The sequence below is a fragment of the Falco rusticolus genome, chromosome 1 (assembly GCF_015220075.1).
Source record: "Falco rusticolus isolate bFalRus1 chromosome 1, bFalRus1.pri, whole genome shotgun sequence".
Lineage (NCBI taxonomy): Eukaryota > Metazoa > Chordata > Aves > Falconiformes > Falconidae > Falco > Falco rusticolus.
In genome coordinates this window covers 28680427-28706133 of record NC_051187.1, presented here as the reverse complement: position 1 = coordinate 28706133, position 25707 = coordinate 28680427, and the positions used below count along the sequence as shown (strand labels likewise).

Here is a 25707-nt window from a genome sequence, read left to right as displayed (position 1 = left end):
AAAGGAGCATCCCCTTCAATTCGTTTTGCTTCAGTAATTTACAACAAACCTTTGAACACTGAGCATCTTGTTTATTTCCGGACACGTGTTTCTATAAAGAGCTTTCCCCAAGCAGGCACAAAGGCTATCACAGCCGGCCATCCTGCATCAGCTGGACTAAATATGAAATTCCTTGGCATAGATGTTGCTTTCTTCACTCTCTTCACCCTCATTGCTCTTTGGAATGCAGGTGAGTGACTTTCAGAAATTTTGCTGCTCTTACCTGCAAAGTTTTTTGATTTCTGAACTTCAGAGCATGCACCTTGGGAAGCATGCACTGGTACGATTTTCACAAGCTAAAGCAAAGCCACACGGGGTGGCTCGTATGGCACCGACTCATTTGCAGCCCCTTCCTCTGTAATTTCCAGTGGGACAGTGGATCTCTCCTGTAAGTAAACAACCAACCTGGAGAATGCAGTAAATATATTTAAAGACACAGAAGAACTTTCTAACTCCCCATATTGAACAAGCATTTCTGCCTCCATCACAGGCAAGTTTTCTGGTATAGAATGACAGCTGACTTTTATTTCTGACTCGCTGCCGTTCCTGTTCTTTCCTGCCACACACCCACACGTATTATCCCAGGATAAAGGAGGAAGGCCAGCAGAGAGAGAAAAACAGCTTTTACTACCTTTTCCTTTCCTTGACCTCTCCATCCTACCAAAAAAAACGAACAGCCCTCCCTGTCGTCATCCCCCCTGCACACAAAACAACGCTCGGTGCCGTTTCCCCCTGGCTTTGACAGAAGCTGACATACCTGGAGCTGCAGGCGATTGCTCTTCAGCCCCGTGAGGGGTGACTCTAAATTGCAAATTCTTTCTTCTCTCCTAGCCTGGTCCACACATTGTTAACGGCTGTTGAGGAGCTGGTAAACCCAGTGGCTGGTGGGTAGCTCCCAGTCCCCTAGCTCAGAGCTGCCGTACGCACAGCCTCAGGAAATTCCTCCCAACCCAGTCCCGCAGATGTGGACACTCCTGCTCCTGTTGGTGGCCCGGCCAACACGGAGGCAGATACGCAGATAGGGCACCCACCCCGCCAGCCGCACGTGCTGACGCCGAGCAGCGCTTCCACGCGCAGCCAAATAAACACGGGCAGCACTTCCGTGACCCTGCGTACCACCCGGCTCTTCTCCTCTCCAGCTGTTCATGATGGAAGGTCGCTAGCAAAAACACAAGCACACCCTTTCCCTCCAGAATCACAGACCCCCACACCCACAGGTACCTTGCATGCTAGTGTAGGCTTTAAATCTGCCTGTCAACTAAGCCCAGATCCAGGGCCCCCTACGCAGTCTCCAGCTCAGACCCTGGGTCTTTCCAAGCGTGGGTCTCCTACAGACTGGCTAGTTCCTCCTGAAGTTCCCTTATGACTGCAACATGTGCACGCACACAGCCCGGAGAACACGAGGCAATACAGGGAACAGCAACAGGATTTTGCAGTATGGCTGTGGTGGTTAGGTGCAGGGCTTGGTCAGAGAAACGGGCTGACCAGCAGCCTGTTCACGTGTGATGGCTCCTGTTGTGTTCCCTTCTCCCCACCTCCCCATCCTTGTTCGTCACCATCCACCTTGACCCCTCTTTTCTTTTTGCTTGTGTCCTCCCAAATAAGCAACCCTCCCCTAATTACTTTTTCATGATTGGTCCTAATTTTGCTACATCCATGTCCAAATTTAGAATTTCTGATACTTACCTAGGTCACCTCAGCATGGCATGGTGTTATGGATATAGTGCCCCAGGGAGCATTGCCCTGGCAAGATTCCATTCCCCCAAAGGTCCTCGCTTGGTCATCTCACTTAACTCTCTCTTAACTGTTTGTGAAACCGAGCTGCTCCTTGCAATGTTACTGCAACGTGTCACCTTCTCACTCTTCTATTTGGGCTGAGCCATTTTTCACGTCATGTCCAGCAGTTACTCATGGTCTGTCCAGCAAGACCTCGGCCAAGAGCCTAGCCATCTCCCTGTGAGCCTACTCATCTCAGCAGCTACCTTGCCAAGGTTAGACTCAAATAAAATGCACAAAAGTAAGGTGCCTCAGTAGCTTTTCATAATCTCACGTTGGAGCTAATGTTAGCTTTCCGTTCATCCAAGAGCACTGGCTTTCCACTGTCGCTGACTCCTGTGTAGGATTGCCAGTGACGGGACCGCATTCTGGGTTGCTGAAGACCCACTCTCAGAAATAAATACTCACCAAGGGGCTGCTCTGGAGGTTTATATTTCTATCAGATGTAAAAATACCCATGGAGTAGGTGAAACCATGTCCTGGCTGGGGGGTAAATAAGTGTATTTTTCTGTTCAAAATGAAGCAACCTTAATATGTAGCTTTCACCCCAATACATTCCTAAACTAACATAACCAGCCTGCTTTGTTTACAGTAGTGCTTTAGGTGATGTACTTCTGCTTCAGAGAACATCTATAAGGGTTCAATAACTATTTTTTTTCCTTCCTTTAACCAGGAGCTCAAGACTCTTGCGCATACCGATGTGGGGAGCTCCTTGGTACCTGTTCTTGCCAAGCAACGTGCCAGTCCTTGGGGGTTTGCTGTCCTGATTATAAAGAATTTTGCCTTCAGATTTCTCCATACTCAGGATCTCTGATGGGAGGCAAAGACTTCTCAATTGAAAATACAGCTTTTAATGCCTCTTCTGTGATAACGTGCAGGTGGGCCATGGTTTTGTATTCCTCTGCCAAAGGGAGGTGAACCTTTCTAATCCCACTTTCTGACAATAGGTAATTGCCACAAAACAAGACTAGGCTATACTGGACTGAAAACTTGCTTTGTAAAGTTGTCAGAATCCTGAAACACGCAAAGGTTCTGCTGACCCTCACCCCCAAAGGTGCGCATTGTCCGTGTTTCTGCACGGGATCATTTAATTTAGGTCAAGTTACTGTGCAATATGATCATGACCCTGCTAGTTCATCCCTTAACATAGCAAAACAGTGACTTCTAAAAGAGCTTCCTCTTGGGACTTTTTGTTGTCAATATTTTTTTAGCATTTTGTGAAAAAGAAGTATTCACTTCTTAATCTGAATGAGAAAGCAATGAGAAAGAAATGTAGGTAGGACGGCTTATCTTTTTCCTGTAAGACAAAGCTGTGGATCCTAAGCGTGTACATGTGTCACACATGCAATACAGACAGTACACTGAATTTTACTGACCCCCATGCCCTGACATTCTTTCCACAGAAGGTCCTGAGTGAGATTCTGGAGGCCTTCCCATCTAGATAGCAGTACCTGAAAAGGTTTTTAGTTCTTCATCGGGAAAACCTTTGACCTAGGCATTCATACTGTAGAACACAACTGTGTACTTTTGAGTTACATGCACAGTTGCGTTAGTGTAGCCAGTACAGCCGTCAGTGCAGCCCAGCAAAGGCACACCTTGCTGGCAGGCTGCAGCTCCCAACGGTACCTGGGGTAATGATGCAGTCGTCATACATCCACCCTGAAGAGTCACGGGTGGGTTATACTGTAGCACACTGGGCAAGAGCCCTAACTGGGAGCAGATGGTTAAATAACGAGAAATGATTTCTGAGTTAATCTCTGCAACAGAAATTCTAGAACAGCATGAAATTACCTGTGTTGCATTCACTGGGCTTACAGGCAAAAAACCCCACAAACCCAGAAATTTGCTTTGCCTGCGTGTCACGGTCGGTGTCAGCCACCCTGTAATCCTACTCATCCTATAACATGACCTTTGTCTTCCTGGCTGTCCCTTTGTTATTTGTTGCTATTTTATCATGCCCCTCCTCCCCCAGTAATTAAATAGTAAATCTAAGGCTTGCCGATTGCTGTGTATTTGTGCCATGCGCAGCACAATCCGCACCGGTGTAAGAAGCACAAAGTACACATGGGGATTTTTCAGTTGATTTTCACTGCTACAAGCAAAACAGCCACGGGACTTGGAAGGGTCTACACATGGCACGAGGCTGCTTAATGAAACACAACTGAGACATTCAGAATTTTCCTTCTCTCAATGGTGACACTGAAAAGTGTTTTCAACATCAACAGGTTCAAGCAGAAAATCAAAACCAGTGGCTATGTTGCTAAGGATGGAAAAGCCCACTGCATCTCCCCATTGCTGTACGAGACTGGTTTCATCCCTTTTGACGTTTCTGCAGATGATGGGCTGATGTTTCCATACTCTGGAACTTGGTTATCAGGTTACTCACTTAAATCTACAGTATCCCTCTCTATATTCGTGCTCCGTGGATGCAAGGTTATATAAGCTTTTCCTTCTTGATCACTTTTCTTCTTCTTTAACAGGCTGTTTGACCTCAAAAAGTCATTCTTGCTGCCCTTGTGATAATTCATGTTTTGAGAGACGAACTTCCACAGCAGTTGTGATCTGCTGCTATAGAGCAGCAGCAGCAGCATTAACTCATTAAAGGTCCTGCTTACCAATGAGGCTGACCAAGACAGTTCCCTTTTGTAGCTACTTCTGTCGGAAAATAACTGCATTGCGGTGGTATAATTTAAGGACTACAGACAGTAGTAAGGGTTGCGTTCTTTCAGCTTCAGCTTTTTATATCATGCATCCTGTTAGTAAACATGCACAGGGGAAGTACTGCTAAGTCTTAAATAATATAGTGACACCTTTCCAGAGCTATGCAAAGCAGAAATGTCATTAATCCTGTTTTTCTGTTCTGCGGTGCAGTACATCACAACAAAGTTTCGGATGCAGAAAAATGCACGTTGGTAAATGAGACAAAATGGCAGTACTATGGCACCCCCAACACTGACGGGAACTTAACTCTTACCTGGACGCAGCAGACACTTGCAACAACCCACGTCAACATAGAAGTCTGGGGATACCAGGAAACAGGTAAAGGGACGTTTTTCCTACCTGCACACAGGCAGTTACGGACGGGGGTACCTCCTGGGCAGGGCTGTGCTCGGTGTTGGGGACATCTCCACCGAGGCCCTGAGGAGGGACCCGCAAGCAGAAATAACTCACGACAATAACGGCAGCATTTCCTCTTCATTTACACATGGGTGGAGACATCTTGTGGTCATTTCCAGTGTCCAATGTAATTTTCTTCCTGTGTGACAGGTGATAGTTACTCGGAAAACTGGTTGGCCGAATGGAAATACCTTTACACTTTGGCAAAAGAAATCCCCAACACCGGGAAATTCTCTTTCATTCCTGTACCCGCTAAAGGGAATTACAATACGTGGGACTTCGGAATTTTGAGAATTGCACCCAGCAGCTATTCTGAGGGGCAGAGGCAAGTACATCACAACATTTATTTATTCTAGGTACCTTATTATTGCTTCCTGTATCGAAGCTGCTGCCTCCTTTGATGTTTAAAATCGGGACTCAGTCTCCCTTTCGCATGAAAAAGTGGGGAGAGCATTGGAAGGGTAGAGGGGAGAAAAATTCATGGGTTGAGATAAAGACAGTTTACTAAGTAAAGAGGGGCATAGACATGGAGGCAGTGATGCAAAGGCAGTGGTTCACCCCTGCCACAAGCAGACTGATGCCCAGTCACCCAGTGAGGGCTGCTTTGGAAAAACGCTGCCGCAGATGGTCTGTGGCATGGGATGTGCCTTTGGCCAGTTTGCGCTGATGGTCTGTGGCACGGGATGTGCCTTTGGCCAGTTTGCGCTGGCTGTCACAGCTCTGTTCCCTCCTAGCTTCTTGCCAACCCCTGTCCTACTCCCTGGGGGGCAGCATGAGAAAGGGAGAAGATCCTGACACTGTGCAAGTACTGTTTGGCAACAGCTAAAACATGGGTGTGTTATCAGCACTCCTTTGGTCACAAATTTAAACCATGGCACCGTATGGGATGCTGTGAAGAAAATTCCTCTACCTCAGCCAAACCCAGTACCCTGGCCAAACTGGGACCTGCTGATTCCTTCTGTCACAGCTGCGGAGGAAGCCCTAATTGTGGAACTTTTGTCACTGCAGCCAGTGACTGCACTTCAGCCTTCCTCTGCATTTTTTTTTCCTATTTTGTATGCAGGTCTTTGCAGTCCTACAAACTGTATGCCCACTTCCTTTTATTCCATTGTCTATTTCCCCATGATTTTTGGTGACTTACTGCTGTAAGTGCTCCATACATATTCTGAGATGGCGTGGATGTTCCTCCATAATTCTTCCACTTGTCTGCAGGTTTTGATGTAGGTGCTGTAGCCCCTGTGAATATATAAATGCCACCTCTTCAGCATTAGAACATAGGACTAATAAATCAGAACCTTTTTTAGCATTTAGGAGTCACTACCCACAGAAAGGTAACCTTTTCTCTTTCTAGAGGGTGTTTTATTATACTTTGTGTAACATATTTTTTCATGGGTGGAGAGCAGAGTAGCTTTGGAATGTTTTAAGGATTCTGAATGGCTTCTCCCCATCTATTGCCATCGCGCCTGATACCCCTGGGGCACAGGGGCAGGTTCTGTTAGAGATTCCAGATGTTCTTCACTCTGGCCTAAATGGAACTATGAGGTGAACAGGCATGAATAGAAAACCTGTTTCTGAAAAGATCCATGTAAGCCAGAATCACAAATGCTAAAATATATTCTGATTATTGCATCCTTGCTGCATGCTGTTACATCACCTTCTAAGTTAGGAAAATATTTACTTGCTCTAACTTTTTGCAGGAAAAAGAAAGCAGTGGCCTTTGTAGTGAAAGAACAACTTGCAAGTTGAAAGATTCTTTGTAATTATAGTTAGTGATTAAGACACAGAGTTATTGTCAAAACAGTGCTTGTTCAGCTATCAGATCTATTTTATGGCTCTTTTTTTTTTTTTTTCAAGCAACATTCCGTCAGTCTGGAGCTCAGAGCATGCATTGGCTTGGCACCTTGGGAAAGACTTCAGAAATGACCCAAATGCATGGGCAACTGCAAAATGTATAGAATGGGACAGAAAGGAGGAAAAGCTTCCAAACTTCATAGAAGAAATTGCAGATTGCCCTTGCACCTTGGCACAGGCAAGAGCTGACACTGGCAGGTTCCATGTAAGTTATTATTCCATCCCTCTGGCTTGTCACAGTCCCAAGCAGAAGCTTAGCCACACTCCCTACACACCCCTGTTCCCTCTTTAGAAGTCATGACAGGGAAATGAAATTATATTTCAGTTTGCACAAGTGGTATGTCAAATGGCAGAGGCAGATACAGCTCATCCAGGCAGGATGAGTGAAAGAAGTGCCTGTAGGGCAGCAGATGGAAATCGCCTTCAAAATCACTTTAGACAGTAGTTCAGTGGTAGAGAGAAGGTACTTGGGGAGGGCAGCGAGCCTGTGGAGGTGGGAGCATCCCGCTGGGTGGCAGTCGGTGTGCGCAGGCAGTATCCCATGCCAGAAGAAGCAGGCCACATTTCTGCCTGGTATGTCATAATTCGCTGCAAACCCTTCTGCCTTGTGCTTCAGAGCTCAAGTCCACAGCTGTGATCCGTGATGTCCTGCCTCCTGCTTCCTCCCTCCTCCTCAGCTTCACTGTTAACGAGATCTGACAAAAGCTGAGAAAGCCATTGCCATTTAGTGCACACTTTCACTTACAGTGCTGCTTTGAGGACCAGACAGGGTAACTTCTCTCCTATTCACAATACCAAATGGTGGCAGTGCGTTTACATGTATTTAAAAAAAAAAAAAAGTAATTTTGATTACTATTTCCTTGATTGATTTCCTGGTTATGAAGCTCCAAACATGATGTATATTTTACATTATACAGTTAGAAGCACGTGAAGAAAAAAAATAATTTACAACTACTGCCCTGCCTCTGTCTAAGAATATAGGGCAGAAGTTAAGCGTGGTCTGGCATGACATGTTTGTTGCATACTTACGGCTGACCTCCCCATCCAGCAGCATCTGCTCTTCAAGGTCTGTTGTAACAGACTGCAGAACACTCGGGTCAGGCTCACGTGTTGCTCCAGTCACCTCGGTATTAAATTCACTGGTTTTCCTATCGCTCCATGCTTCTCAACACATGGCCACAACCAGCTCGCTTGGACTTCACACACACAGCGGGGACAGAGGGTGGGGAAGGGACCCAACGATGGAAAGGCTGGTGGGGCAAGGACCCCATTAAGTGTGAATGTCGGTCTTTTTCAGACGGATTATGGCTGTGACATTGAAAAGGGGAGTGTGTGTACTTACCACCCAGGTGCTGTGCATTGTGTAAGAGCCATTCAAGCCAGGTAAAGTCCATTTTTTAAAACTGCATATTTTTTATGACTCGTTCCACCTGAGAGGTGGCAGTGTCATGGTGTCATGGAAGTTGCAGAGACTCAGCTGTCAGGTTCGCAGCAACCATAATTTCCCTCTTATTGATGTGTTGGCCCTCATTGCTGAGATGAAGTTAAGGCCTTAGATTTAATAAACAATTAATTGCACTGGGCTAAACCTTAGGATACCTAAACAAGCACCAATATCTGAAAGAGATTTGATTAGGCTTGATTAAACCCCTCCTGTACTGGTCTACTTAAGTCCAGCAAGTTATTCTTTGCACTCTTTCTATTGGAACAATTTTAAAGAGTGTTTGTGTGGCTCTAATGCCTACAGAACGTCCTTACCACCTTGGTTAACCCCCCCTCCCACCCTATGGCCCTATCCCTAATCCGATCTCGTTTATGTGAACGGGGGGCGAGAAGTCTGGCTGGGAGGTATTCTCTCTGGACATCACATAGAGCTTGGCCACGAAAACATTTAGTTATGGCCATAAAAAGGCAATTTAGGTGACCTCTGAATAGGAGCGGACTTTGCAGAGCTGAAGGGTGACCCCTCTCCCCTGCTTCCCTCCGCCAGCCGGCAGTTCGGGGCAGGACAGCAGTGCTGCTACGACTCTGCGGGGGCCCAGATCCTCACGCGTGACTCCATCGGCGGCAGCACGCCCGACCGGGGCCACGACTGGGGTTCGCCGCCGTTCCTGCAGCCGCCACGGATACCTGGCTTTTCTCACTGGCTTTACGATGTCATCAGCTTCTACTACTGCTGCCTGTGGTCTGACAATTGTCACTTCTATATGAAGAGGCGTCCTTCCAGCGACTGCAAGACGTACCGCCCGCCTCACGCTGGTAAGGACTTCAGAACTCCCTTACAGAGTCCGGCTGTGTTGGCTTTTAGAGTGTTTGTGTGTGTGTGTGTGTGTCGGTTGACAATGGTGAGGGTACAACACCCGGTGGCAAATTTCCATGGAAGGTGTCTATCGATCTATCAGTGGCAAAATCTAGATGTGTTTTTTAATTGTCCTGCAAGATTTTCTGCTGTTGGAGTATCTCATTAACGCCTGGAACCTAAATAGCTACCGTTTAGTAGGCAATGTCCGTGACTTCTTATGGTCAGTGGGCACTTTCTCAGAAAGAAGATGGTTGAGGATGATTAATGACAGCTTGGCAGTACTAGAAAAGTTGTCGTGCAGAAAAATGCCACTGATATCAAATGTGGAGGTTTTGACGTCTACAAGTGTGTCTATTGTCCCTGCCCCTTGCTTTTAAGTGCTCCTCAGGTCTTGCCATATCTCTTGCTGCTGCATGTCTTGCTGCCTTCTGTGCTGCTGGGGTGTTGAGGTGTCCAGCAGGATTGTGGCCTCCCACAAAGAAAGGTGCAAAGAAGCAGCAGTTTGCTTCAGGCAAAAAGCAGAAAACTGCAGAAGGCACTGAAGGAGGTAGCTAGGACGTGATGTGGCACAACATGAGGCTCTCCCAGGACTAGCAATAGCAGGGAGTGGAAGTCTTCCCAGATTTCCCCTACTAAATTTTCCTATCTGGAAGCAACAAAGGAATAGGGAGCTGGGAGCCAAGTGTGATAACAAGGTTGGAAGGACAAGGTCCTGGGCAGCCCGTGGCCCAGTCCCCCAGTCCCAAACGAGGTGAGCAGAGTGGACATGGTGATGGCAGCAGCAGTCAGTTGAGAGTCCAGATCTCCAGATGAGTTTGTGGTGACCAGGCAGGTCCAAAGGAAAGCTGAGAAGTCAGTCTGCTGGACAAGGTCAAAGATCTGGTCCAGTGATGGTAACCAGGGTGAGACACAGCCCTGTGATTGTCAGGCACGTCTGTAGTGACAGGGCATGCCCAACGAGAAGCCAGAAGGTCAGTCATGGGTCTGTGTGCAGGTCAGGGCTCACAGCCAGGCACGGCCAGGGCTGTGTAGGAGATGGAGACGCTGGTGTGAGACTGCTCAGTGCAGTTAGGGCCTGTGAGCGCTCAGGGCACTGACAGTTCCACTACGGGAAAGAAAGACTACAACATGCCTCTTGGAAGCAAAGACACGTCAATGAGGGATGTAAAGCATGTGGTCTTGTAAAAAGATTCTCAAATGTTCTTATGCTGCATCATGCTTGGTTACAGACGTCGTAGGCATCAGGCTGCAACGGTGCCTTGGGAAGGCAAATGCCATAACGTCCCTCCCCTTCCTTCTTCTTCCCCCAGCTTTATATGCTGAGCACGATGCCATATGGTATGGATATCCCTTTGGCCAGTTGGGGTCAGCTGTCCCGGCTGTGTCCCCTCCCAGCTCCCCGTGCCCTTCCAGCCTTCCCGCTGGCAGGGCCTGAGAAACTGAAAAGTCCTTGAATGACTGTAAACACTCCCAGCAGCAACCAAAGCTGCCAGCGTGCACCAGCTACTGAAAAGAGAATGAACTCTGTCCCAGCTGAAACCAGGACAGATAGCTACTGAAGCCCAGGGGGGCTCTGGGGCTGAGGACTGCTGCCCTCAGTCTTTGTTCTGGCCAGGAGAGACTTCAAAGCCCCATCCCATTTCCCTGACTGTCACTTCAGCTGCATGTGGAAGTGCCCTGGTGAGCTGCTGCTGTGTCGGTGTCCAGAACCTTCCATACATTGCACGCCTGCACATCAGGCCTGGGGCCTGCCGGTGAGGGCCCTGGTAGCGGGTCTGCCGGGTGAGCACTGCTGCCCCTAACAGCCTGCATTTAATAATAAATAAATAACCCTGCGGCAGGGCAGCCCCAAGCGCTGGCCAATGCCGAGGAGAGTGACGGGAAGGCCATTCCTCACTGTTCCCACACTGCTCTGCAAGGCTGTCATGGCCGTTCTTCATGTGACATTTACCACAGATCAGCCTTGCGTTTTTCCCTTTGTTAAAAGGCCATTCTTCGGATCACCACGATGAATTCTTTTTTTCTTGTGAGCCTAAGAAGAAGAGTAATGGGTTGTAGTCTTTGTTTGGTCTTATTTCTCTTTTTGCTTTTAAAAACAGCATCTGCTTTGGGGGATCCTCACTTCTTCACATTTGATGGTCTGAACTTCACCTTCAAAGGCCAAGGAGAATACACGTTGGTGGAGTCTGACCTCACGTCCCTAAGAGTGCAGGGGAGGACAGAGCAGGCACGCCTGCCCAATGGTGAGCTGCTAAGGGAGGAAGCAGTGATGGCAAATAAATCGCTTCTGAGGTTGCTTGATCTGCACTTTGCAGCGTTCCTCCTCTCTCTTCTGGTCTTGTCCTTTCTCGGCCGTTTGTGAAAGGTTAACATTTTGAAGCCAATCAGAAGGCAGACTAAATGGTCAGGAAAAAGGTAACTTCCTAATCAAAGACTATTTGCTAGTTTTATTGGCTATGACAAAGGCAAGAGTAAGGTTTTCTGTTGTGTTTAAGAGCTCAAGAAGACAATTCTCATTTCTCTCCATGCCTGTTCCCACCTGTAAGGAAGCGTAAGGTCAGTTCTAGGAATCAGCCAACAGGCACAGCCCGCGGCTGATGCATTTTCATAGTGGTGTAGCTGAAAATTAATAGAAAGCAGGTAAGTGTGTGCCCTGCTTTATTTTCTTTTTGTGTTAGGTGTATATGCATGCATGTGTTGACTGAGCAAAAATGTCCCAGAAGGAGCTGAGAAAAACTTTGGATGGGGAAAAAATTCTTTCTGAGCACCTCAAGCCAGCAGGAAAGTACAGAACATCTGGTGAGAAGTTGGTTGAGGGGAACATTTTTTTTTCTTCTAGGGACTTGATTGTCCTGGTCTTTTGGCTTGGGGCAGAAGAAACTCTCTGGAGACACCAGTGGCCTACATTATTTGGATGGGCAGATTGCAAACCAGCCTGTAAGGAGGCTGTCATACACCTGCATTTTAAAATGGGGGGAAATAGAGTATGACACAGCAGACTGGGATCATGCTTCTCATGACACCCTGAAAAGTCTTACGTCAGATACTTTTGTTCGTGCTTTTCCTGTATCTAGTGCTATTTTATGGGGCATAAACCAGCAGGCTTGCCTCAGGAAAGAATACTGCGTCTGGCCTCAGGGTGTGCTTTGAGGATTTGGTACTCTGGTAGAATTATAAGAATGGACTAAAAGTTGTCCATGTGTTTCAGGACCCATATAGACGTGAATGCTCACACTGAACACCGCATTGCATAGGATGGAGATTTTCATGGAAATATTTTGCTCTTGATAGATTTTACTGTGTTTGTGGTAGGAGTGGCATGTGTCACTGAGTAGTTCATTCCAAAAATTAGTTTCTTAAACTTTTGTTCACTCTGTTTCCTTTTTCTGTCATGCCCTCTCTGCAATTACCTTTCATTTTCCCCGGCCTTACTCACAGGACTGAATGTGCAAGGAGATCAGCTGGTCTTACAGCTTAGCCACAGCCATTGGGATCAGTAACTTAGAATTTCCAGACTTTTTTAGCATTAAACAGTCTGCTTTCAATATACCATACTGGTAAGAGACTTATACTGTGGGTTTTATGTGACTTACATGCTTAGCAATTTCCTCCAATATAAATAATCATATTTAATTATTTTTAGGAAATATCTGAGTTGGTCTGGGGTTGGGTTTTTTTCCCCACCTGTATCATTATAACCCTCCATATTTCCTTTATATCACGTTGGGTATTTTGGGGGGTTGTTTTTTATTTGGAAGGATCTGGGGCTCAGGTGACAGGCTTGTCTGCGGTGGCCATGCGGGAGAACAACTCAGACGTGATTGAGGTACGCTACGCACAGGATTTAACTCTGGAGGTCCTGTTGAACCAGAAGATCATCAGCTTCTCTGAGCAAAGTTGGATGGACCTGAAAGGTTAGTTACAAATATCAGCCTTGTAAGCTTTTTTTATTCTGATGGAGCCCATGAACAGTTAAAAATATCTCCACATGTGTGCATATCAGTGCTCTTTTCAGTGTCCTTCTGCTAAACAGGCTGCAGGTCACTCCAGAAATTATGATGTAAGGAGTAAAACGAAGGACAGGCAATGTCCCAGGTCATTTCACTTGATTTTATTATTACATTACTTTCTTCAGTTGCTGCCCAATTGAGGCAGAATCGTGGCAATGCGCAGCTGGCGTGGGCCTCGGTGAAAGAAATAAAACAGAGAGCATGGGGAAGAATGGGCTTCCACCCCGTTTGCCTACCTCGCCCTGTGTTCATACGAGCCCAGTGCACGGATTTCTCTGGCCTGTGAGACTGATTGCAGCTACCGTATGGGCAGGAGTACAGCCAGCAGGAGTACGGGCTACACATCTCCTTCCAAACAGCCACGGATCACGGTGCTGCAGAGAAGCACGCTGTGCCTGCCGTCTGTGCTCCCACAGAGAGGTGCAGCAGGGGGTCATGGCTCCCAGAACCTGCAACCTTCCTGCTTCTCGATGGCTTGGCGGGTGCCCAGCTGGAGCTGGCAGCACCTCTGCTGTCCCCAGGAGGAGGCAGAGGCATCTGATCTGCCAGTCGGCTGGACTGCGGCACATGCTCCTCTCCCAGAATGTCCACAACATAAATGACAACCTGTACCAGCACCTGGTGCTTGCCTGAACTTTCTGGGGTGTAAGAGGATCGTGAAGGGATGGCACGCGATCCTGGCAATGACAGCGAAGTGTCTTAAGAGATGGCTTCAATGCCCACGTCTTCTGTGTCCTCTTTCAGGGGCTTGTAGAGCAATGGTTTTCCCTCTCATCCCATCCATGGAGGGTGAAATGGAATGAAAAACTTTACTCCACATTCTGCTTTCAGCTTACTGCTCCTAATGCAATGAAACCGACCAAGCAAAGTGAAATATAGTGAAATATAACCAAAATATAGACTAAAATATAACTGAATTTCACATTCACCTACCAGGAGCTCTCTGAGTTTGTCAGTTGTTATTTCTCTATTCTTCTGCTGAAAAGGCTATGAAAAGTTGTCTTTTTTTCTTCCAGGGGTGTGATCATTTGATTAGCCTTTATAATAATTTGACGGATACTCTAAACATCACTGGAATTTTAACAGTAAGCCTCGTGTTCAGCAGAGGAAGTTTTCTGTGGCTGGCAATTAGTATTCCTCAAATGGCCGGGAAATATAATGAAGAGCAGAAGGAAGGGGGAAGGCCACGTCGACAAGGAGCTGCAGGAGCAGAGAGATGCAGGAAGGAAAAAAAATAATATGAAAGGACAGTGATGGGGCTGGGAGGAGCAGCCGTATTAGGGAGGTGTTTACAAGGCAGCCAAGAAGCAGAGGAAACCTGTGAGCACTGAGAGTGGTGCTTCCAGCTCCCATCTCATACCCTAAGGCTGCTGCTCCGGATGCTGGCAGAAGACACTGCAGCTGGTACCAGCTGTGGAGCTTTTTTTGCTGCTACTCTGCAGCAGCCCTCTTACCACAGCTGTAGGTGCGAAGGCGGGACCTCCCTTCACGTGCTTCCCAGAACACAGCCTAGCGTGGGAGGGAGGAAAAGCTTTTTGGGACACGGTTAACGCTGATGACACACCAACCTGCTCGTGGTGGATGATTGTCTGCTTTGTTCTCCTCCTCTTGTCGTTACAGGTCTCTTCCTCCATTCTACACCTGACCAGAACATCACAGTGATGTTCTCTTCTGGGTCTGGAGTGGAAATAAGGGGAAGCGGAGGATTTCTGACCGTGACAGTTTTGCTCCCAGAGAAGTTTATGAATCACACTCAGGGTCTGTTTGGGGTGATGAATGGCCACACAGAGGATGAGTATACCTTCAAGAATAAAACCACCTTGTCAGCTCATGCAAATCCCCAGGAGCTGTTTGAGTTTGGAGCAAACTGTAAGTCATTCCACTGGTCCGTTATTACTTTTTCTTTGCAAATTCAAAACAGCTTGTGGTTTACAGACTAGCAAATGAAGTCTGTGCTAAGCAGCCTATACTAGGGGGAAGAGAAGGGAGTAAGAGAAGTATGCCCTCTACCCATGTGGGTAACATACCTAGCCAAATGATTGAAGGCAGAAGCGTGATGGAGCATCCTGCACTTTGTTCCTTCAAGAGTCAGAGCTCATATTTCACAGTTTGCACTTTGAGAATTCCATCTACTATAGCCAGCTTAACACAGCATCGCCAGACTGAAGTGTTACAGAAGTATAGCGATAGACAAGGTCAGCTGTCTTTTTCCAGAATATTAGCAATGTTTCCATCCAGTACCATGCTGACAATTTTAAAAATCATTTATGAAATGGCAATTTAATAATTGTCCCTTTAAAAAAGAGGGGTGGGGGTGTGTGTAAAAGAATATCTGCTTTCATTTAATGAGAATGATTCGGCTGCTGTATCTAGCCTGCAGCGCTGGACTGGTCAGCATTCCTGCTGACATCAGGTTAGGAGACGGGCCAGAAACATGATGCAAAATACCCTCTGGCTACCAGTCGGTCTCTGTATCGAGCACAGTGTAGCTGTACTCCAGGGTTCAGACCATACTGAAAAGTCTCACTGCTCCTACTTGCAGGGAGTTTCTGATTTAGCAGAGTGAAAACAAAAAGCAGGGCCACAGACATGACAAATGTAGAGACATGGAGGATCAGGATTTGTGTTGCTTGTAATCTGGTTTAGCTAGCTCTGTCTGAGGTACTTCACTGTCATCATTTCACCATCAGGCATCTGAAACCATATTTGTGTGAAATCATAGCTACACAATTATTTGGATCTAATTTTAGGTAATTCATCAAACACTAGGCCGCTTGTGAAAAGGAAAATAATCTTGAGCCAGAAGGAAGCTGTAGGGCTTAGTAGTTCTCTTCCAGTTCTAGCTACATTTACATCAATAAGTGCTTGGATTAGTAGCAGAAGATGGTGGAGCTTTGTAGGCAATATTACATCTGAATCTCTCTCTTTTTCTTCCTCTGTCTCCCAAGGGGCTGTTGAAAATGGAACTTCTCTCTTTACTTACGACACGGAGTTCCTACTGAACAATTTCTTTTATGGGGAAAAGCACAATGCTTCCTTTCTGCCCGTGTTCTTTCCTTATGAAGACCCTGCCGATCCCCTGGTGAAGGAGATGGTCCTGGTCTGTGGCTCTGACCCCTTCTGCAGATTCGATGTCCTAACAACAAGAAGCCTTCAAGTGGGAAGTTCCACAAGACTAGCTCATCAAAGTCACAAGCTGCGGGTAGAAAATCTAAAGCCAGGTGATACAACATTCCACAAAGCATCCATCCCTGCCGTTCTTTCTACAGGGCATCTAGTTAACACTGTTCAAGGAGGCTTTGCTCAATTGTGGGTTCATGCACCTGTAAACACTCTTCTCAGGAGGAATTGTCCTTGTACTAGGAAAAATCTGCACTGGTAGGATACGTAGGCACACAGAAAATAAATTTCTTTCCATTTCTTCTACTACTAGCCCACTGTGTAGAACCCTTATCTTTCTATCTTTTCTATGCCTTCACCCATCTTCCTCAAACCTAAAAATGAGGAATTAAAAAAAATCAGAAAGTATTGTCTTTCAGTTAACCTAAAAATCTTTGTCTTCCCATGAGTTGCCACTAAAATGCCATTTGAATTGTTGTTGAATTGAATCATTGTGATGGAGATTTGCTGGTCCAAATCCAAAGTGCATTAACCAGACATGTCTCTTTCACTAGTGATCTCTTGTGGCTGGCTGGATCATCCAGCCAACGGACGGAAGAACGGAACTAAATACCTGCTGGGCTCAACCATCAGTTTCATCTGCGACCAGGGCTATGAACTCACTGGGCCAAAGGAAAGAATTTGCCAAGTGACAGGGACCTGGTCTGGAGACACCCCCAGCTGTGTCCTGCAAACAGGTCTGTTTGCTTTTTAAGTGTTACAAATCGACATTCAAAAAATCATGATTACAAACAAGGCAATCTCAGTATACAATGATGGCCCTTGATAAAAACAACTTCTCTTACTTAGGAAGACATTGGGCAATGAGATCCCTGGGTTTCTGGAAAGACTAATATCCAGATCTAAGTAACAGGTGGTTTATGGTGGTTTGGGATTTTTTTTAATTTCATATATCTACTCTTTCTAAGGGTTTAGGGCTACATGCTTCCCTTTCCCTAGGTTTGGCTGAAAGGAATGGGTAGGCACGCTTCTTGAGTGGGTGACTTGGAACAACTTTCAAACTCAGTCTTAGAAAAACAGGAAAGTGTACTACTTAGCTAAAAATGATTCCTAACGCAAAAATACAAAGGCTACAAAAAGAATCCTAATTTACAGCATTATTTTCATGTAATTTTCTTAAGTATATGTAATATTCTTTTAGCAGCTTTAGAAATACGTAATCTAAGCATACACGCATACACACAGAGAACTGCAGATTACTGAAATCCCTTAGTATTCCCATCATTTGAGCTGTTTTTCAAGTATAAATGATGGTACAACCCCCAAGCATGTATTGTCATCCTTCATTCTGCCATCGTTAATACAGTTTTAACTCTTTGCAACTAACTGGAGCAAATGTATATCCAGCCTGAGCCATCAGAGGGTTATAAAATCACACATTATAAAATGAGTGCCTTAAGAGAAACTGTGCAGAAGACTTTGCACCTAGTTGAACACGAGCCAGCAACATGCCCTTGCAGCAAAGAGGGTTTGTGGTGTCCAGGCTGCATGAGGCAAAGTATTGCCGGCAGGCGGAGGGTGGTGGTCCTTCCCCTCTGCTCAGCACCGCTGAGGGCACGCTGGCAGTACTGTGTCCAGCACTGCCTTCCTCAGCACAAGAGGGACGTGGACATGCTGGAGGGAGTCCAGCTCAGGCCACGCAGGTGATGGGGGACTGGTGCGTCTGCCCTGCGAGGAAAGGCTGAGGGAGCTGGGACGGTTCAGGCTGGAGAAGAGAAGGCTGGGGCTGTGGGGGGGGCGTATGAGCAGATCTTATGTACAAGTACCTGAAGGGAGGGTGCAGAGGACAGGAGCCAGGCTCTTCCCAGTGGTGCCCAGGGCAATGGCCACAAACTGAGACAGCAGGTTCCCTCTGAACCCCAAACAACACCTTTTTACTGTGAGCAGTGGCACTGGTTGCCCAGAGAGGCTGCAGAGTCTCCTTCCCTGGGGATGCTCCAAAGGTGTCGGGACACGGTGCTGGGCAGCCGGCTCTGGGTGGCCCAGCTGGCGCGGGAGAGTTGGACGAGACCTCCCAGCTCAGCCGTCCTGTGATTCGGGAGCAGACACAGCCTGCGCTTCCGCAAGTCTTCCACTCTTTTGTTTTAAAGGATGATGTTATCTCAGAACAGTAGTATTCTGCAGCAGTAAAATTGCTGTGAGTGATGTAATAGTATTTGGTATAAATAACACAAATCTATTACCCCTTTTTCGTCAGTGCTATTATAAGATCAATTAGCCTGGGACTGTAGTTGGATGTAGTAGCAGTTTACTGTAGTAGGCTGTCTCAAAAATTTACAGGAAACTGCCCAATATTTTCTAACAGCTTCAACTTAGTTTTGTTCACACGCCACGTACGCTGCAAACGCCCGCAAGATGGCAATGTTTCAAAGCGCCAGGGCCAGGCACGGCCACACGGCATGTTGAAGCACTTCTAACGCTGAGTCAATTGTTCCCGAAAGCACTCATCAAATAACTCATATCAACAGATTCTCCATTCGGGGCTTGCCCCAAACAAATGTGGAAAGTGCACAACACCCCAGCGGTGAATTCTTGGCCGGCTGACACATTGCACCAGCCTCGGCAGCCGTGCACCCGTCGGTGTGCATGTCCGTCGCGGTTCTGCACGTTTAGTGGTATTTGTGAGATGAACCTTAGTGAATGTGGGCAGCAGCCTGTGGACTTCAGCATAAAAAATGATTATTGAACCTTTGCACATAGAAAATGGGGAATTTCGTTTAGTTTTAGATAGATCAGTGAACGTTTATGGAACATTTTCTTCGACCAGCCATTGCGTGTAATCAATACGCAAGTGATGGTGCTCACAGGGGCCAATCGCAGTAGTGATGCTATTTTTGAAAGAGTGAAAGGAGAGGTATCCCAAAACATTTCTGTTTAATATGACAGGCCAGTGCATATGGAGTACTTTAGTTAACTGTTGAAAATAGGAGAGATTCAGCAGTCTAGCAGATAATTTAGCACGCTTCATAGTTCACAGTAATAATAGATCGTCTGTCGGAACGAAATCTTTACAGAGTAAGGCCAGATCTTAAAAAGTCAGTGGCAAACAGTTTTGCCAAGCTGAAAGCTAAGAACATTTTTCCATTGCTGCCATCAACCGCACACATACTGGACAGGAGCCAGTCAGTCTCAATAAGCAAACCGGATGCTGACATTTACACTAGAGAAAGGGGGGCAAACAGCCAGCCCGGAGAGATCCGAGGGAAGGAGCTGGAAGATACGCAGGGACTGACTACTTTCAGAATGATGGAGACGTGCCGCAGCTTTACAGAGAAGCAAACAAAACCCGCAATGTTTTCTAGCACATGGTTTCCTGACAGATGACAAAGACCCACAAGGTGTGAAATAATTTTATTGATCTGATTGTAACAAAGACCTTCCTTACTATTTGATATTTGCGGTTGGGGCTCATTTTTAATGTGAGCCAAAAATTATGATTCTGATCAGCCTCAGGAGGCTGGAGTATGGCAATGCTGCCTGTCGCAGCAGGGTACTGACAACAGTGACAACTGAGAGACAATGTAAAACACCAATTGCATACACAGTTCTTCATTAATATTTTTTTTTTACTGCTTTGCCCTAATAATGGCATTCATTCCTAGCCTTGTTCCTCCTTTAGCATCATGAGATATGCTGCTGGATATCAGTCTGTGTCTGAGAACGTTATTTTATTGACAGGTCCAAGTGTCTCCAGAGAAGACAGGCAAAACAGCCCAAAGTTCCTCTCACGTCTAAAACCTTGAGTGTTTTTATAGCATTGGTAGCTCCTACTTGCTTTCCACATTTCGGCCTCTGGTCTAAGCCATGGTTGGAATCCAGTGCCAGTTTTAGTTGCGTTGATTCTGAATTCAGCATAAGTACAGGAAAGGTCTTCGTGCTGTCAAACCATTGTCACTGAGGTCACTTTGCCTCAGTTTTCCGCTTTACGCAGCAACACGCTGCTGTTCCACCAGTGCCCGTCTTACCCAGCCCGGTGGCGGGTGGCCTTCCCCACGCCAGGAAAATGCAGGCAAAATTAATGGACGGCACTTCCAAATTTCTGGGCGCCTGAGTGGGTGACCACTGACCTAGCCACTGTGATTAGTGGTCACATTTTTACTTCCAGCATGAACTATTAAAACACGCTTTTTCAAATGATTTCTTTCATGCTGGTCAGGAGCACAGGGCCCAGCCCTCGGCGATCCTCAGCTTCCAGGGGTACTTCTTTACGGTGCTGTGCCCGTTACTTGCTGCCGTTTTGTGGCACATCAAAATCAAGCTCAAATGCAATCACCAAAGTTTTTTAATTGCTATATGCTTCTGTTTTTCAAAAGCTGGAACAGTTAAAGGCATGAGGACTAGGAAAACTGCATAGGAAGAGAGGCGGAAACAAGAAAATTGAACACCAGTTATTTTGCAAAATCCATTTCTGTAGTTGAAATTTCAAATACAAATTATGCTGTTGGGCCTGCATATTGTTGCTTTTGAGTTTTGCTTCCTTGAATTAAAGTTTCCATGGAAATCCTCTGCTAATAATTATTTTGCTATGCTTCTAATTACAATCCCACTGCAAGTCTTGCCAGTACCACAGCAACCTCCCTTCACAGAATATCACACAGAAGAAGAAAAAAGAAACCATCCAGCAAAAGCAAAAAGGAGAATCTAGTAAAATCAGAAGTAAAATGCAGCTAAAAATTATAAAATCTTAGCAATAGTTGTAGATGTAGCCTATTTGTGACAGACAATAATTTGGTGGTGCTAAGTGCAATTTGGTTTTGTCTGTCTTTCGTTTGGGTTTTTTTGGTGTTTTTTTCCCCTCCCCTCCTTTCTCACTTTTAGGTTTCATTTTCCAGGTTCAGGCTCTGGGTAAATACAGTTCTTTTTGGAAAGTTGTTAGAAATATCGTTAGTCTTTTGCGCTTTTTTTTCAGATGAGGATGCCAAAAAACATTAGGTTGCCTTATTATGGAATTGTTGTCTGTCTATTGTTTCCAGGAGCCTGGCTGCAAAACATATTAAAATCAAGAAATATAACCTGAGATTATAAATTAAATACAAAGATTTCACGATAGAGGCAATTCACCACTGGGCCAAACTACCGAGGCCAGTGGTGGGTTCTGGTCACTCGGCAGACCGCAGCCATGCAGTGTCCTGCTAGCACTGTGCTGCATCAGCAGGAAAGGGGTGGAACCGGTGACCTGCAGCTCCCTAGCAGAATAAGATGAGAAGAGGAGATCTGTTATTCAAAAATTATTTCATATCTGGTTTCTTTCTTTCTTTCATCATGTCCTTATCACGCAGTCACAGAATTAAATTGACACTTTTAGCGCGTTCACCCTGTCTGATGCAGTTCACTGTACCCACACCAGAACAGTAACTTTTGCTCTCTTTCACACAGAGCATCAAGCAGCAGAGGCAGCTTCAAAATTTTAATGGCAAAATAGGGGTGATTTTTAAAGCAATCAAACCGTATGGAAAAAGGATTGAAAAACTGTCAGTTGTTGGGATTGGCAGTTCCACATAAATACTGTACATTCATGGTGTTGACCATATATTAACCACTAGCTATCCTTCCTTTGTGTTAGAACAGCTTTTGCAGCCACCTGCCCTGTCAAATGTAGGAATTACATGACTTCCTACTCTGTACCAGCTTGTTCCACAAAGAACTGTAAAGTTAACACTATATGTGCACTTTCAGAAATTGTCATGTCTGACTACATTTGAACAGATATGAAGAAATGTATCAATGTCTTCCCTGTTGTTTATGTTTGGTTGTTTGGGTTTTTTTTTTTTTTGTTTTTTGGGGTTTTTTTGTGGTCGGTCTCTGTTTTTCAGATATCAATCAAGTAATTCTTCTTGGCTGTGTATTTGGAATAGTTGGTCTTGGAGTCCTGGCACGTCTGACTGTCTTATGTAGAAAGGAGAGGTAAGACTCCGTGGAACTGAAAACAGAAATGAACCTGCTATAGAAACAGCAAGTGTTATGACCTTTTTAATCATTTTGCTCAATGACAAAGAAATCAGACATATTTTCCTGCTATTATCTTTTATGAAAAACATCAAGTCTGGATAGTCCTTGTATCCTGCTGGAAGACTATGAAGCAAAGTTGGAATTGTATTAGCAGGACACAAACATGATTGATTAATTGATTGAGAAGGAACAGGACTTCTTGGTCAAAATAATTTATATGTTGAGTGATAAGGCTACCTGATCAGAAGTGTTTGCTTCAGAACAGGTGTGCCTTTGATAGCAATAGGTAAAGCTGATGTATCATCTAAGGAATGCATTGCATGATACCATAACTTTCCACTTACCTTTGAACGTATTCCCACTTCTAGGCATGCATGAATTTGCCCAGAGAATGCTTATATGACTCTTGTACCAAAGAGGTGAATGGAATTTTAAAGCTATATCAGTTTGCTCCCCATTCTAGGAACCTTTCTACTACATGGAAATAAAGTAACTGTAAATAAACAACCAATTTTTTAAAAGAAATCTCCACAAAATGTTATGTGGCTAGTATATTACTTCTTTTAAGTTTTAGTCCTTTGTTTTAAAAGGTTGTTATGATTCATATATTCTGCGTATAATTCATTCTGTTAGCCAGTGCTAACAAGACACTTAAAAAAAATATTTTTGGCTCTGTGCCTTTCTAGCAGGTTCCTCACTGCAGAGACTCTTGAAACAGAATCCAGTATGATAGCCATGTCCATCACTGAAAATACAGCCCATTGATTCTGAACTCAATCATCAATTAACTGTGTCTATCAGAGGGCCAGAGATGCTGCTAAATTTGCGCCTTCCCTTTAAATCATATAAGTGTTGTTTTCTACGATTCACAGAGAACACTAGTACCCAAAACACTATTTCTTCCTTCCCTGTTAAAAAAAAAAAAAAAGGATACTCAACACAGGGTAGATAACTGCAGCAATTAATGTTTTTTGCATACATAAAAATGACAGACAAAGGACACCTGCTGTATTTGCCAAGTTTTACACACACCAGATCCCCACATATATAAACCCAACTGGTTTGAAACACTACAGCTGCATAGGCTTCTCACGCCTGGGAGCAGCTTACGGAACTGCTTCTCTAAACTCATTGTATATCAAAAATTAATTAAAAAAATAGAATGAAGCCATCAACCCTTCTAAACTCTTGTGTATTTTGCAAATCGGTAGGTAATTTTCATGCGCTACCAAAAGCTTGTAATTCATGAAAATAATTTGAGTGAGTAATAAAGTCCATAGCACTCAGCGGGCCCATATGTCTGGGCAGCAGTGGAGGATGCAGTCCCTTCTGCAGCAGTTACAAATGCCGAACAGGTAAATTTTAACTAGAGAAGGCTTATTAGATAATTATTGAATCATGAAAGTCTGCCATCTACTGTATATTCTTCTGGATCCCAGGGTAAATGTGACTCTGACAAGTCGCGTTTCGTATCAGAAGGGACAGAAGCAGTCCTACACACTGCAGGGCTTCAGGAACCACTGCCTCTGCCCCCAGCTCTGCCCATCACCCAGCGAAGGAGCTGCTCGCTGGTATAGTAAGACAGCGTGAAGTATCTTAAAAAGCAGCAAGGTCAATAGAAATGCACAAAAATCCTAATTGTTGAATGCTATATGCTCGTAGATTTCTTTCTCCTTCAATAAACAAACAGAAGAAGAGGTAGGGGCTGTATTTTCAGGGTTTCCCCAGCCACCTTTCACTCCTAAAAGTGAAAAAGCTGAATTTCTCAGGCAATCACACGATTCTATGAGCAGAGACTGAGGGAGGAGGGGGATCATGGTCTTTAGAATAAAAATTGCAGGAAATCAAAATACCAAGGTGCTCAGTAAATTCATTTATGCTTTCCCCTCTGTTAGTTGTGAGGGTTGCTAAGCAGTCACAAATGTATCTATTAATATTTTGGTGATATGTTTCTCTTAGGGGAAAAAAAAAAAGCCAACATAAGGGCCAGAATTTACCACCGAATCCTGAGTTCCCTGCTCACTCAGACTTTTTTCCTCTGTCTTTTTTGTACCCAAACCCCAACCTTCTTTCAGACCCCCCATTATCAGCATTTTCAAACCAGTGACATTTGCCCAGTTTCTCCTTTTGCTCCTATAATTTAAACCATTGTACCGGAGAACAGCAATGGATTGCTGCACAGGGATGGCAGCAAACCTTTGGTGTTCCCTAATTCCAAATGTTGCTCCAATAGAAGGAGTGCTACATATCCTCCAGTCACTACTTTTAGTAATTTTTGAATTTCCAGTGGTGTATGACCAGGGAGGGATATTGTTCTTTGGAGGAGGTATGCACTGGAACTGGTACTTTAAAAATGGGCGCAACATTGCTAGGCCACCTGAGCCAATGTTCTCGCCTTGATCCAAGCAATGACTTTATGGTAATTACCTTTGCATAATTACCCAATTACCAGTTCTAGCCTTTTGGGGGTTTTGTTTTAACCTTTTTATTTACCTTTTCTCCCAAAGACACAAAGGCAACCAGAAACTCGTTTCAGAGGTTCCAGTTGGATCTGAACAAGAAACAATGAAATTCCAGAGGAGTTTTTAATGAAATACAGAAAAAGCATAGCAGAGGATTAAACCGTCCACAGCAACCAAGATAGACTTTCCAAACACAAACAATGGTTTCGTATAGCATGCTATCATTTGATTTCTGCTTTCAATATAATGAGTGTTGAATTCTATGGGAAATGCTAACCAGTTTCCTGGGATGGTATCACGGCAGGCTCAGCCCACTGCCTGTCACGAGCAAGGAGTAACGCTGCTGCAAACATCAGCCTCAAAGTTATGGGTATTAGTTTCTTCTAACAGTCACATCTCTGCCAGCAGGACCAGAGTTCTGGCAAAATCAAAAAGAGTTCATGATTACTCTGTGCTTTTCTTTTTTTTTTCACTTGAAAGCTGGTAAAATGAAAAGAATCCCAGCCTTCTGTGCTCGCCACCATCAGCAAAACGCTTGCCTTCTCTGGGGACGTGTAAGGCTGATTTGCGAGATGTGGAAGTGGATGCACAGTCAGATGGACCGCTGGCAAGTTGGGCTGAATTTGCAGATTGTTGAGGGTTTTTTAGTAGGGAAGGAGAGATAGTGAAGATATTTAAACATTGCATTCTTACATTTTGGCAAGTCTCTGAATGCAGACATTTTTATTTCAGTTCTGACCTAAATTTAAAAGAACACAACTGGGGGGAAGGGAGGGTAAGACTTAGAAAATTAAACCTTTCCTTCCAGATTAATTTATAATGATTTTTTTAATCCATCTTTATGTAGCTGTCCAGTTAGAGTTCACCTTCAAGACAAAAAAAATCTGTTACTTGCACTGGAAGTGTTTTGCAAAATTTGCTTTTTTGTGTTTTCCTTGAATAACCACAACATGCATACTGTTCCTTTTTTAATGCCTAGCTGTATTATAGCGTGTTTCATTATCTTCATTAAAAAGTGATT

At 45.0% G+C, this 25707-nt stretch overlaps 1 protein-coding gene across 1 annotated transcript; it reads left to right on the top strand.

Annotated features, from left to right (window-relative positions):
• Window positions 1–25707, top strand: SUSD2 (sushi domain containing 2; the record flags this gene model as incomplete). The annotated part of the gene is given in 16 exon segments (XM_037401489.1): window positions 1–229; window positions 2489–2693; window positions 4041–4192; window positions 4687–4854; window positions 5083–5257; window positions 6787–6988; window positions 8081–8166; window positions 8774–9042; window positions 11185–11328; window positions 12844–12999; window positions 14716–14964; window positions 16044–16316; window positions 16770–16952; window positions 22089–22179; window positions 24732–24781; window positions 24784–25707. Coding segments are annotated over 16 exon segments (2694 nt in total), but the record flags the coding sequence as incomplete, so codon positions are not given.